The sequence below is a fragment of the Mytilus galloprovincialis genome, chromosome 9 (genome assembly GCF_965363235.1).
Source record: "Mytilus galloprovincialis chromosome 9, xbMytGall1.hap1.1, whole genome shotgun sequence".
Classification (NCBI taxonomy): Eukaryota; Metazoa; Mollusca; class Bivalvia; order Mytilida; family Mytilidae; genus Mytilus; species Mytilus galloprovincialis.
In genome coordinates, this window is record NC_134846.1 from 68470692 (window position 1) to 68483811 (window position 13120).

Consider the following 13120-nt stretch of genomic DNA (forward strand, 5'->3'; position numbering starts at 1 on the left):
CAATGTGCTTGTTTTCGAAATATTAGCCATTGAAGTTTTGACGGGGAAATGTTCTCTCTTGACTTTTCATAGATTTACCATTGACAAGTTTAAGTTCTCAAAAACTATAAAAAAAAAGACAAAGATTTTATAAGACTTTTACAGATGGCTTTTAATAATAATTGTAAAAGATTTATAAAAAGAAAAATGGGGGTTAATGGTAAAAAATGTTAAGCATGTCAAATGGATAAAACCAGAGAATATCGAAAATCTGACAAATATCGCAAAACTTGACAAGTAATAAAATAAAAAAGCATGCAGCTTCTTTGTTCTTTTTTTTTCAAGTAAAAGATGAGACAGCATAAGATTAGGTTGTTCAGGTTTTCAACCAGCTTATATCAAAATTCTTAAATTTTACTAAAGTTATGAAAAAAAACTAGAGGCTCTCAAGAGCCTGCATTGCTCACCTGACTCTACTTGGGTTTTTGAAATCATATAAAAAAAGATAAAATTTGGTTTAATATTGCATTCCTTTCTGTGGTTTTCAAAAAGAAGACATTTGTATGTATTTCTCATGGGGTCCTTTGTTAAACTAAATCCCCACTGGGAGCCATCTTGGATGATGGATCGGCTACAAAGTTCCAACACTTGGTCAGCTTATAAGGAACATTCATGCTATGTTTGGTTTCATTCCATTCAGTGGTTCTCTAGGAGAAAACTTTTGTATGCATTTCCCTTGGGGTTCTTTGTTAAACAAAGTCCCCCGCTGGTGGCCATCTTGGATGTTGGAACGGCGACAAAGTAACAACACATGGTCAGCACCTCATAAGGAACATTCATGCCATGTATGGTTTCATTCCATTTAATGGTTCTCTAGAAGAAGTTCAAAATGTAAAAAGTTAATGACAACAACGACGGACAACGGACGCCAAGTGATGAGAAAAGCTCATTTGGCCCTTCGTGCCAGGTGAGTTCAAAATTTGAGATTTTTTTTTCCACTTTTTTTAAAGATTTTGGAGGATTCCAATTTCAATCATTGATATTCACCAACATAGGCCACATGTATGTATTTGATGATATACATGTGGGAGTAATAAATCAATTGTATAAAACAACCAGTAAAATATATCTGTACATATGTCATTTTGTGGCCACAACTTTTGTCAATGAAAAATAAAGCAATTAAAAGTTGTTATTGAATACATAAAATCTGTTTCTACTCTTCTTTATAAATTCTACTATCAAATTTTGAATCATACAAAAGAAAAAAATCCAGAAATCATCGAGATTAATTAAATGAGATCATCAATAATGTGATTGATAAACATGAATGATTTATTATTGATCATTTATTGACAAATTTCCTGCAATTTAATGGTAAAAAATTCTCTTTATCATCATTATAGTCCTCTACAAAAATGTACTTTATAACCATAAATTCATGATCGCTTTGTAATAATGCAAAACAATATACAATGTATACATAAAGGGAAATTTTCCACAATTCTACAAATAGCTACAGTAATAATTGTTCGAACTATCTGTGTGTCTTTACATTGGAAGATTTTATTAAAAACAATAATGTGTCAATAGTACACGGATGCCCCACTTGCACTATCATTTTCCATGTTCAGTGGACTGTGAGATTGTGGTAAAAACTCTAATTTGGCATAAATTAGAAAGATCATATTATAGGAAACATGTGTGCTAAGTTTCAAGTTAATTGTACTTCAATTTTATCAAAAACTACCTTGACAAACTTAAACCAAAGTATTAAACCTGAATCAGGCACTTTCATTTGCTATGTTCATTGGACTGTGAAATCAGGGTCAAAACTCTAAATTGGCATTAAAATCAGAAAAATCATATCATAGGGAACATATGTACTTAGTTTCAAGATGACTGGAATTCAACTTCATCAAAAACTACCTTAACCAAAAACTTGAAACAAACTCAACCTGAAGAGGGACAGACGGAGGAATGGATGAGCCAATGGACGGATGAACAGACAAATGAATGAAGAGACCCAAAAAACATAATGCCCATAAGTGGTGCATAAGATTAAAATTATGTCAATGAGACAGCAATCCAAGAACACAAAAATTAAAAAGACATCAACGGTTAAACTATTGAGCCTTCAGCAATAGACAGCTGTCTTCCCTAATGTGTTCACCATATGTAATGGAATAGATCCACAAAGGGTTGGAATAGATTTTTTTGGTGTTCAAAACTGGACATAAATTCAAATTTTTAACCGAACTAGTTGTGATACATGTATAAAATAAGTTCTTTTTGGCCTTCAATTTTTTTATTGAGTTATATGAATGACTATCCTTCACCATGCAATCCATGCATTATTTGTGTTGTAACATCAGATACAGAAAATCATTGTTTCTATGGATTCAATAAAATGGTAAACATAGGCACCTTTTGATTACAGATCATTTTGAATCATAGGTTTGAACCAAGATTTTCCTTAAGCTTTTAAGTCAGAAAAATGCTCAAACAAGAATATGTCCCCAGTTCACACTCGTACTATCATTTTTTATATTCAGCCGACCACGAAATTGGGGTAAAAACTGTATGGCCAAACGGACGCATAGACCAGAAAATATAATGCCCCTCTACTATCGTAGATGGGGCATAAAAACATCTATCATTTTGAGAAACATCTCTAAAATATTCTTTTGAAGTCTCAAACATATATTTTAAAGAGAGATTTGTTTTATATAGCAATAAGTTCACTGTTGGATATTTTAGTGAACAAACTATTTATATTTTGCAAATGGAGAATATTCACAGATACTTATGCAACTGTTGTTCTCATATCCCAGAATCAGTTCATTGATATTATAAGCCAGAGTTTACTTTTAAAAGTCAATGAAATAACTGTCTTTTAATTTCAATTCCTTTAAATCCAATCTAATTATGTTATAAATCAGTTTATACTTTGATCACCGATCCACATTAGAACAGATAACCACTAATAATCATCTTCTAATAAAAAAAAAAGACATTAATTCAAAACCACACACAGAAATTAAAGGATTATATCAAAAGTTTTTTTACAGAATGAGGCATGACTATTTCAGAAATTTTTTAAAAATGTAATTCACAATACAAGAAAAGTTGTGTTTATTATCTTTCCATTAGATCATAATTACATTAGTTGACCATTATTTATTTATTTTTAATAGTTCTACATCACTGGCTGTAAATTAAAATTCCTTCTAGTAAATTGATGGTCATTCTAGCTGAGAACTATTATTATCCTTTTAAAACAGATTATCTGTAAAACTATGATGAATTTCTATTTTACTTTTCATTTCTCAACTGAAAATATCAAATTTAAATATTTTTCATTTATTTTTCTATTCAAATTTCACTTTTTAAGATTATAGGTATTATGCTCTAGTTTTTTTCATAACCTCTATTTACCAGTCATTAGATCACCACTCAATGTCATAACATCCAACATTAGGTGGTCTAGTAATCATAGATATTCCTCCACCTACACCTATAATTGTGACTTAAACAAGACTGTAGAAATTTGAATATTAAATGGTCATAACTTTTCAATAACCTATCAAAACCCAAATTGTCCTATTTTGTTGATTGATTATTGGTTGCTTAATGTCCAGTGGCAAATATTTCATGCATGTTCAGGATTGTGCCCTATTCAAGGGCTATAACATTGTGTAAAAGTTTCATAGATTTTGTTAGTAATAACTTCAATATGATAACATTTGGAAACTTTGAAATGTCCAACTAAGATGAATATCATTTCAACAGAATGACTGATTGATTATTTCATGTTTTAGTTACAGTGTAAAATATTTCATGCATATTCTTCAACAATAAATCCAAAAATGTTATATAATGTGGAAATGTGTATTGACACAGTAAAAAGTATTGCAAGAGGTCCCCCAAAGACCCTGAAATAGTTAATACAAGAGTACTTTACTACAGAGAGCATGGCATGTCCCATATTGAGACATCATACTTGACATTTCAATTCTATTCAGACTTCACTTGGTGTTGTATTTTACACCAAACACACCAAACTGATGTCTCCTCAGCATGGGTCTAACTACTTAATGGGAAAAGGTCCCACCAACTACCATTCTTTACTTCATTCATCCATATGGTATCTTTCATAAGAAAATAGTAAATTAGACAGAATCCTAGTTAAACTACATCTAGAAACCTTACAAATATAATTATTCAAACAATGAAGGCAATATTACTATGTCTGCCAAATTACAAATCTTGAACAGTAAATGTGAAGTCTGAAATTTTCAAATTAGTACTCTATTATCAATAACTGACAGACGTGAAGATCTCATGCAATCATACTATTCTGAGCAGTTGTTAAAAAAATAAATAATTCTATAGCATCAGATGTGCTCATTTCACTAAAGTTCCCAAATCACCTATATATGAGGCTCCTTCATTCTGTATTTTTTAAAAAGCTTGTACATTTTCTTTACTGGGGTTTACTGTATAGCACTTATGCTACATGTACCATTTTACATCTGATCACACAAAATATCAAGTGAATAATCCCATTTTTTTATGGTTAAAAAAATTATCTGTCAATATAACGAAAATCAGGTTTTTCACACATTTATTGAATGTATGCCAATTAAAATGATTACCTATTTTTCAGTCTACAGTTCAAGGGAAATTCGACATATTTGTAAACAATTACCTGATATAAATGTGAATAAAAGCGAGCCTGAAGGCACCTGACCACTGTATCTTCTGTCATTGGACCCACTAAATGTGTCAGATCTTCTATACAGGAATACACACTCATATCTACAGCACTTCTTTGGTCTGTAAAAGATAATTCAGAAATAATTCATATAGAACAAGCAAACTATTTTAAATATTCGAAATAAATTAATATTTTTGTCCATGTCACTGCAGTGGTTAGCCACAAAATAAAAACGTACTGACATTTGTCAATCTTTTATTTTTGTTCTAAAAATTAATCTTTGATTGTAAAAAAAGCTATTAAAGTCAATAAACAGGAATCACGTCAACTGTTTGTGTTGAATACTAAAAATATGCATGGATATTGCAAAGGAATCAGGATACAGCTTTTTTTTTTAAAGTACATTAACTGGCCGAGGAACTCTGAATTCCCTTACCAACTGTGCAAGGGCTGTATAGCCAGTCAAAGTTGTTAAAAACTTCCATCGTCGTTGGATTCCTGTGTAAACCTTTGACCTCCAACATGTATACTTAACTGGAACTCCCTTCTTATAAAATTAGTAGTCAGAAGTGAAGTGAAATTTGGAAAGCCTACTTCATGGATATTAGCATAGTTAGAACTAGCATATTTCAACAAGATTACACCAAGCCCCAACAAACACCTCAAACGTGTGTGTTAGTACACATTTTACAATAAAATATACTACAGTTTCAAGCAGCTACAACCTACACATTTTAAGAAGAATCATATCCATAAATAAATCCTAAAGAGTTCCTACATTGCTAATTCCCCAGGGCATTCTAACAACTTGCTGTTTGTACCTTCATTTTCATTTGATTCAAATCTTGAAACACCAGCATAGCTCAGTGAAATGATCCCACCCCAAAGTTCTGAACATGTTAAAATTCTTCAATCAATGTTCTCACTCTGGTAGATGATTGTCTCACTTGCAATCTTGCTTCATTTCCTGATTTTTATATTGATAGCAGGGTAACTGTTGCTTGTGCTGTGTGGGTGCAGTCAAATGTGTCCCCATGCTTATGGTGTATCGGTATGTCCTTACATTTCACAATTTTGGGTCATTTGCTAGTGAGAGAGCTGTCTTCCAATTTTCTGTGGCCGGATATTTTTCTCATTGAGAATCATACCACGTCTCCTTATTTTTCACAAGTTACATGTAGAATTTAAGATACAACTTTACCATGCAAGTGTAATTGCAAAACAAGATGGGCTCTTAACAGGCCCAAAAAGTAAACGTTAAAAGTGACCAGAATATCCTATCCATATGGACATCTGTATATTAGAACATAACAATGTCTACTTTCTTGAATTTTGTGAAGATACATAAAACAATTCAAAACGGACAAATCTATAAACTAGAGCATTCAAGCAACATGTATTATACTCTGCACATTAGAATTTAACAATATACTTTGTTTCCCTTTAACCCTTACAACATTGTTAACTGAGTTTGTTTATAGATTACCTGAATCATATATGCATACCTTCCAGTGAGTATAAGTAATCCAAATAATGGGAGAAAACAATTCAATGAGTTGAAGTATTAAATCATTATAACAAAAAATAGTTTCAACCTGTACATTTCAAATGCAATTTTTCTGCAATTTCAGAATCAAAAGTTCTTGTAAACTAACTAAATATATAGGTATTTGTAAAAATAGATTTTATTATACAAAAGGTGGGAATGCAATGATTGAGGGCCAATTTGAATGTCAGAAAATGTCAAAAATGTTCATTCAAAAAGTGTGTTATAAATAAAATATGGAAGGACCTGTAACCATTAATAAAAATAAATTTCCACTTACTGATAATGAGGAATATATTGTTAAATCTAAATTTGATTTTGATTTAATGCTTGAGAAATGAAAGCTGTTACTGTCCGACTAAGTTTTGCCAATCAAAAATAAATTATTGGGATATGTTAACCGTAGGAAGGGATTTACGTATAACATAAACATACATCATAGTAAGTAAAAGGACATTTCAACACTCACATTATGTAAATTCAAGTCAAACAACCTGATTTCACATGCCAGATTTTCTCTTGGATTGGTTCATAGAAATATTTGCACAGTAAACTACATTTTCGGATAAATTGTAGTAATATATGTACTTGATGAATGTACTTGGTTGCTTAAAATCCAGTGGCAAATATTTCATGCATGTTCAGGATGGTGTACATGAAGGAAATACTGGTCCTATTTTAGATCAATGCAAACAGATATCAAAAGTGTTAATAGCATACAATCAAAAGAAATGTTATATAATGCTAACAGTTGAGTACTGCTTTGAGGTTTAAAACCATAAATATAGAAATAGTGTTGTATGTAAGGTACATTAGTGAGCCTCTTACAAGTTACTACTTATCAAAGGCTCTTATAAAGTGCAACATCTCTTAGTGTTACTACTTATCAAAAGCCCTCATAAAGTGCAACATCTCTTAGTGTTAATCCTTAATAATGATTTTGTTGTCAGAGCCTAACTTTCCATAAAAGCCTTATTTTCAGTTCAGAAGCAGTTAGACTTTATAAGTTCAACTTTTCTAAATCATAACATATAAACTATATATTTTAAAATATTTTAAAACTGAAAGTAATTTCCCTCATGTTAGTTTAATACAAAATTGTATGCAATTATTTCAGTTATCTCCTTTAATTTTTAAAAAAAATCAAAATTGCATTAAACCATGGTACAAGATTTTCGTGTTAACTATAGCAAAAGTGGAAATTGAGTTTGTGTACGAGACTGAAGCATCATCTACTGTTTGTTTACCAGACTGAAGCATCATCTACTGTTTGTTTACCAGACTGAAGCATCATCTACTGTTTGTTTACCAGACTGAAGCATCATCTACTGTTTGTTTACCAGACTGAAGCATCATCTACTGTTTGTTTAAAGCAAATATAAGATAATGCACCTTGTTATATTCTTAAAATCTTTACATAAAAAAACATCTTGCTAACTAAATATTTATAATGGAAGAAATTACTATTGTAAACTACATTTATTAAATTTCTATGTTTGTTCTTCTCCTGGGACTCCCAAAACAATTATATGTCAAATAAAGAAATACAAATACAATTACAATGGTTGATTTCCAATATAGACACAGGACATCAAATTAAATATGTTGCACTCATAAAGCTATTGACATAATCAGATATGTAATTCTATTCTCCAATCATAAAGTTTCAGTTTATTTAGACCTTAGACAATGATTAGCAAAAACTAGACAAGTAAAAACATTTCTTATTGGAAAAACATTATGTCTGCATTTAAGTCTCTTCATCAATACAATCATTTGTTATCTGTAAAGAACATTGTCATATAAAACTAAAAGACAGTCCATGCAGCAGTCTGGAAGGTGTGGACACAGAGAAATGTCAAATAGGCATTATGGCTATGCATAAATGTATTTCAGTCTCCTGATATTGAAATCTATAAACAAACATATAAACCATAACAATAGGCGGATTCAAGGGGGGGGGGCACCATTTGTGGGAAAAATTTGGTTGATTATATTGGGAATCACTGAAGCATGACTGGAGCATCAAAAGCTTGAACCTCAGCAATAGGGCCTAAAGAGGCTGATGTTATTTGACAGAGGTCTTCAAATTTATAAACAAATTATGATTTCATGAAAACCATTCAAAGATACCATCTCTTTCAAATAAATTTCTTCTTCAAGTTGTGGACTAGAAAAATATAAGAGAAATCCTGATGTTTCCTCTCATGTCACCCAAATGAAAGAAAAATAACCAGTCTGTAAATTATATTGTATAAAACCATTTCGGATTCTTTCATTCCAAATTTGAAAGCTTATGCTTTTTTCTCAATAATAAAAAAGACTGACTCATTTTAATCAAATTCAGTATAAATCATCATGATAGAGCAAGAGGAAACCAAATTTAATGTTACAAATCTGCAGTTATAAACCTTCATACTGTATTTATGGTTCGTCACTTCCTTATGACCAGATTCTACACATATATCCCCAAAATGATATTTAAATTTTTCAAATGATTGCTGTAGTGATATTGTGATACAAATGAAGTTAATTTAACTCTGCCATGCAGAATTGCAAGACTGCAAATGCAAACACATTTTTGCAACAAGAACATGAACATGTTAATAGAATATCAAAATAAAACACGTGAATTTACAGAATCTGCTTTAAAAGATCTGACATTCCTGATTCCTTTATCAATTTAATTCTTATGCATACATTCTAAAGTCTTATGTTTTTGTTTGTAAATCTCTTTCAACATACACTGATTGGAATGTCACTAAATCTTCATATTTCTCACCAAAAAAAAAGCAATTTAAATGTGTTAAACATTGAATCAAAATTTACTTTTGAGAAGAAAAAAAAAACGAAAATGTAGAAATAAGATGTCCAGGACATACCCTTAAGATATTTTATAAAAGCTTTTCAATGTTATTTCTTTTTAAGACTTAAGAATGTTATTTAATGTGGTAATGGTGTCAATCTGTACTATGTTTAAAGTTAATTAAATGTTAATCATACTGGACATAAATTAATTTTTATTAACATTTATTTGCTTTCAGCCAGTCCAAATGTTTTATTAAATCATTTTTTTTTTTAAATTGTATGAATCCATAACTGCCTGGTATAATATTCAAATGATTATAAAAAATTATAAAGAATTAATTGTTTAATCTGAGATAACTATAGCATTGTAATGATCTTACGGTCGGTCTATAGTTTAAAGTGTCAATTGAAGCATAAAACATGCAAGGATAGCATTTTTAACAATGCATTTTTAGTTGTTGTTGTAAATTGTAGAGACAATTTTAAATCTTCAATATTGAAGTTTTGAAACTCTTCTTATTTTTTTCTAAATATTGACTTACTTTTGCATGCCATTGTTTATCTCACGAGTTACAGGTAATAAATTCCAGTTACAAATCTGAGCGATTGCTGTCAATCTATATGGGAATACACATCCCAAAACAAATAAGTTCAGATATAACATAAATCTTCTCCAAACATTACTGACCACATAAAGCTTCTAATCACATCAATCAAGTTAGTGTCATTTCTTTGTTTTTAAATTTCCTAAACTAACAAGTGCTGAAAATATTATCCCATATCATCCTTATTATTGCACATGCATAGTTTCATGAACTGAGTAAAACTGTGAAAAAGTTATTTATCTACAGTTGAATAATATTTTAATACTTTTCTATTATAACTATCGAATATAATAATAATCAATATTGGATGTAAATTGGTTCAATAGATCCATTTTAACAAAAATTCTATACAATCTCTTATTTCCAAATATCATCTACTGGTACTTGATAATTCAATGTCCCTTGTCCTATGTCGTGGATGTCAACATTTTATTATCAGCACATCTCCTTAAACAGGTTATAGATTTTTTATGACAACATAATGACCTTCGATTGTATCTTTATGAAGCAACTTTCTCACCAAACTATTGTACATGGTATTTGAGGAAATCCAAACTTGTCTTTAAGTACTAATCCTATAGTACTACAGTGATATTACCTTCTGTAGTGCTTGTTTATAGACATTATTAAATGATACTTAAAACTTCATCAAATGTGGTCTTAAGTTGATGTCACACTTCAAAACATTTGATGGCCAGGTAAAAACATAGGTAACGGAGCCTGCATGTCACTTCACAGTCGTAAACTGGACATCTGTTTACACTAATGTATACTTTACAGTGGTATGTCACAGTACCCTGATCTGATTTGTATCTATTTATCCAATGTAAATTGTTTCCTCCACATTAATCCATCAAAATTTATCTTCTAATTGTAAATAATTCTGTTCAAATTGAGCAATGTTCTAATCAATTTTTGTTCTCCCAATTTAATATAAAAGAAAATATCTCACATAATTAAACTGGGGTACATTCCAGTTGGATGATTTTGATATAAAAAAAACAATACGGCTCTGTATTTGTTGTACCTGTTCCAACGATGACCTCTGGTACGATAACAACACAGAAGTGTATAACAATATTGTGATTAACAATGATAATTATTTTGATTGGTGTACGACAATCGTTTTATAACTATAAACTTCTACTTCATGTATTTTGTAGATTTAGGTTTTCTTCAATATGAATATAGATCTGCACTGATAAAGAATCATCTTGTTTCATTAAAGTCGGACATATTTGGCGGTTTTTTAAAAAGATGAATTCATCCATACTAAGACATTTGTTAAAATGTCTATCGTTATATATCTATATAGCTGATAGCAATCAATGATTATTTTCTCAAGACCACATGCCAATAACAACAGCTTTAACTTAATCCTGACTTCAAAAGTTCACAGAAGGTCTAAAATAAGTGAAAATTTGATATAATGATAACTTGTAATAGTTCACATGGGACAGATCAAATCTGAGGATTATTACCACAATAGATTCGTCTACCTAAGTTTAACAAAGCTGATAATTCTATCTGGTCTTACAACACATTGAATAACTACTGTATGTTAGAATTTGCTTCAGGGTATTGTACATTTAAATACTTATGCAAAATCTGTACAAATACTTATTAACTTCTTTATGACCTGTTTGACTTTGCATTCAATTTAATTAAAACTTTAAATCAGAAGAACAAATCGGTTCAAAAATATTATTTTATTTGTTGTGTTTAAAACTGTGTCCTAGCTTAAATAATTTGATCAAATTATTCATGCAAAAGTAGTTACATTCCTATTACATAAAAAAGCTATAGAAACATTTATTCTTCGTTAGCCTTTAATTTCAATGATCAAAGTACGAATCAAAATAAGTTACAAAAAAGTGTACCATATTTATAACTGCATAATAAAATAAGAATAATAGTTCTCTTTTACATATTTTTCAATTATTATAGGCAGTTTGTTTTATTAATACTTTATATTCTTATATACATTAAAGAAAATTCCTACCTCAAACTCACAAGAAGAGAATGTATATTTTGAACATTAAAGTAGCTGATAAAAGTATTTATACCAACTGTCCAATCCTGTGAATGTACCTGGATTTCAATTTAATTGTAATAGCCCACTGACTTTTCTTTACCATTTAAGTTCATCTTTTGATATATTTTCCTTTTGAAATCATGCATTTAATTTGACTGACCAAAGTTTTTTTTCTTCCATCTAAATGATTTTTTATAGAAAATGTGAATACTTCATAATACTAGTATACATTTGTTTGAGTAAGCAAACATACAGACATTTTCATAATTTTAGGATGAAACTTGTCCATCAAAATATGGTTGTGAATTACAAAAAAAATGATAGAGGGTGGTTGGGTGTTCATGAGATAAATATCTCATTAAATACTGGTCAAAACAAGATATCAAAGAAATATTGGTTTTATTGGTGTTTTATTATTATATAGTATTTATATTCCTATATTAGACATACAAGGAAAACATAACTATTGATATTATTATAATTGTTTTCCCCACTGCAGGTACACAAACACTTGTAATATATCATATTCTAAAACCTTTTTTCAACATTTGGAGCAGAAAGTTTTATTTCAACACTTTCATGTTTAAAAAAAAATATTATAAAAAAAGATGTGTTTCAAAAAGGCAAACCCTAAATTTAATCTATGTATCAATGTGTTTATCAAATAGAGTAAAGCATTATATGTCCATTTGCTTCAAAAAAATTAAATATAAACACCTTTCTGTGCAAGAAAGAAATAATAAGAATATTCATAAACTCCTACGATTAAGAACCTGATATACTTAGTAGACCATTGTTGAAAAATCATATCAGTAAATGTATGTTGCTCTGTAGATTCTTTTTATTTATTATTTGTTGTGTTGCTGTCTATAAATTGATGTACATGTATATCCATTATCTTATTTTTTTTTACATGGATAAGTTTACAGAAGGAATTTAGGCATTAAAAAATAAAGTGAAAAAATCATTTGAAATTCGAACTGCTGTAGACTTTAAGATAAAATTTAAACTTTTAGACAAGAAAAACTGACAGATTCTATGTATTTGGCAGTGGCAGATCCAGGTGGGGGAGTGGGGGGGGGTTCCGGGGGTTGGAACCCCCCCTATTTTCGATTAATGCATTTGAATGGGAGCATATAGTTGGAACCCCCCTTTACTCTGGGTTGGGAACCCCCCTTTTTAAAATGGCTGGATCCGCCCCTGTATTTGGTATGGGAACACCAAATAATTATAACAATAATTATAATAAGATAAACAACTTTCCTTCTAACATATCTTATGACAATTCAGTAAAATAATAATTGCTATAGGATGTAACATAGAAGTACATGAGATGTGTGGAATGAACTCGATGGCTACCCAATAATTCAAATCATGAGATGTGTGGAATGAACTCGATGGCTACCCAATAATTCATATAGAAGTAC

General features: G+C 30.1%; 1 protein-coding gene across 4 annotated transcripts in view; it reads right to left on the reverse strand.

Annotated features, from left to right (window-relative positions):
- LOC143045753 (unconventional myosin-VIIb-like) overlaps nucleotides 1-13120 on the reverse strand; it is a 60207-nt gene that overhangs the window by 26732 nt on the left and 20355 nt on the right. For 3 of the 4 annotated variants that reach the window (XM_076218473.1, XM_076218475.1, XM_076218474.1), the window contains exon 3: nucleotides 4691-4818. In XM_076218473.1, coding sequence (XP_076074588.1) covers nucleotides 4691-4818 — 128 coding nt within the window. Of the gene's footprint in view, nucleotides 1-4690; nucleotides 4819-9595; nucleotides 11035-13120 lie in introns of those variants that run through there. The other variant, XM_076218477.1, reaches the window with a different exon arrangement.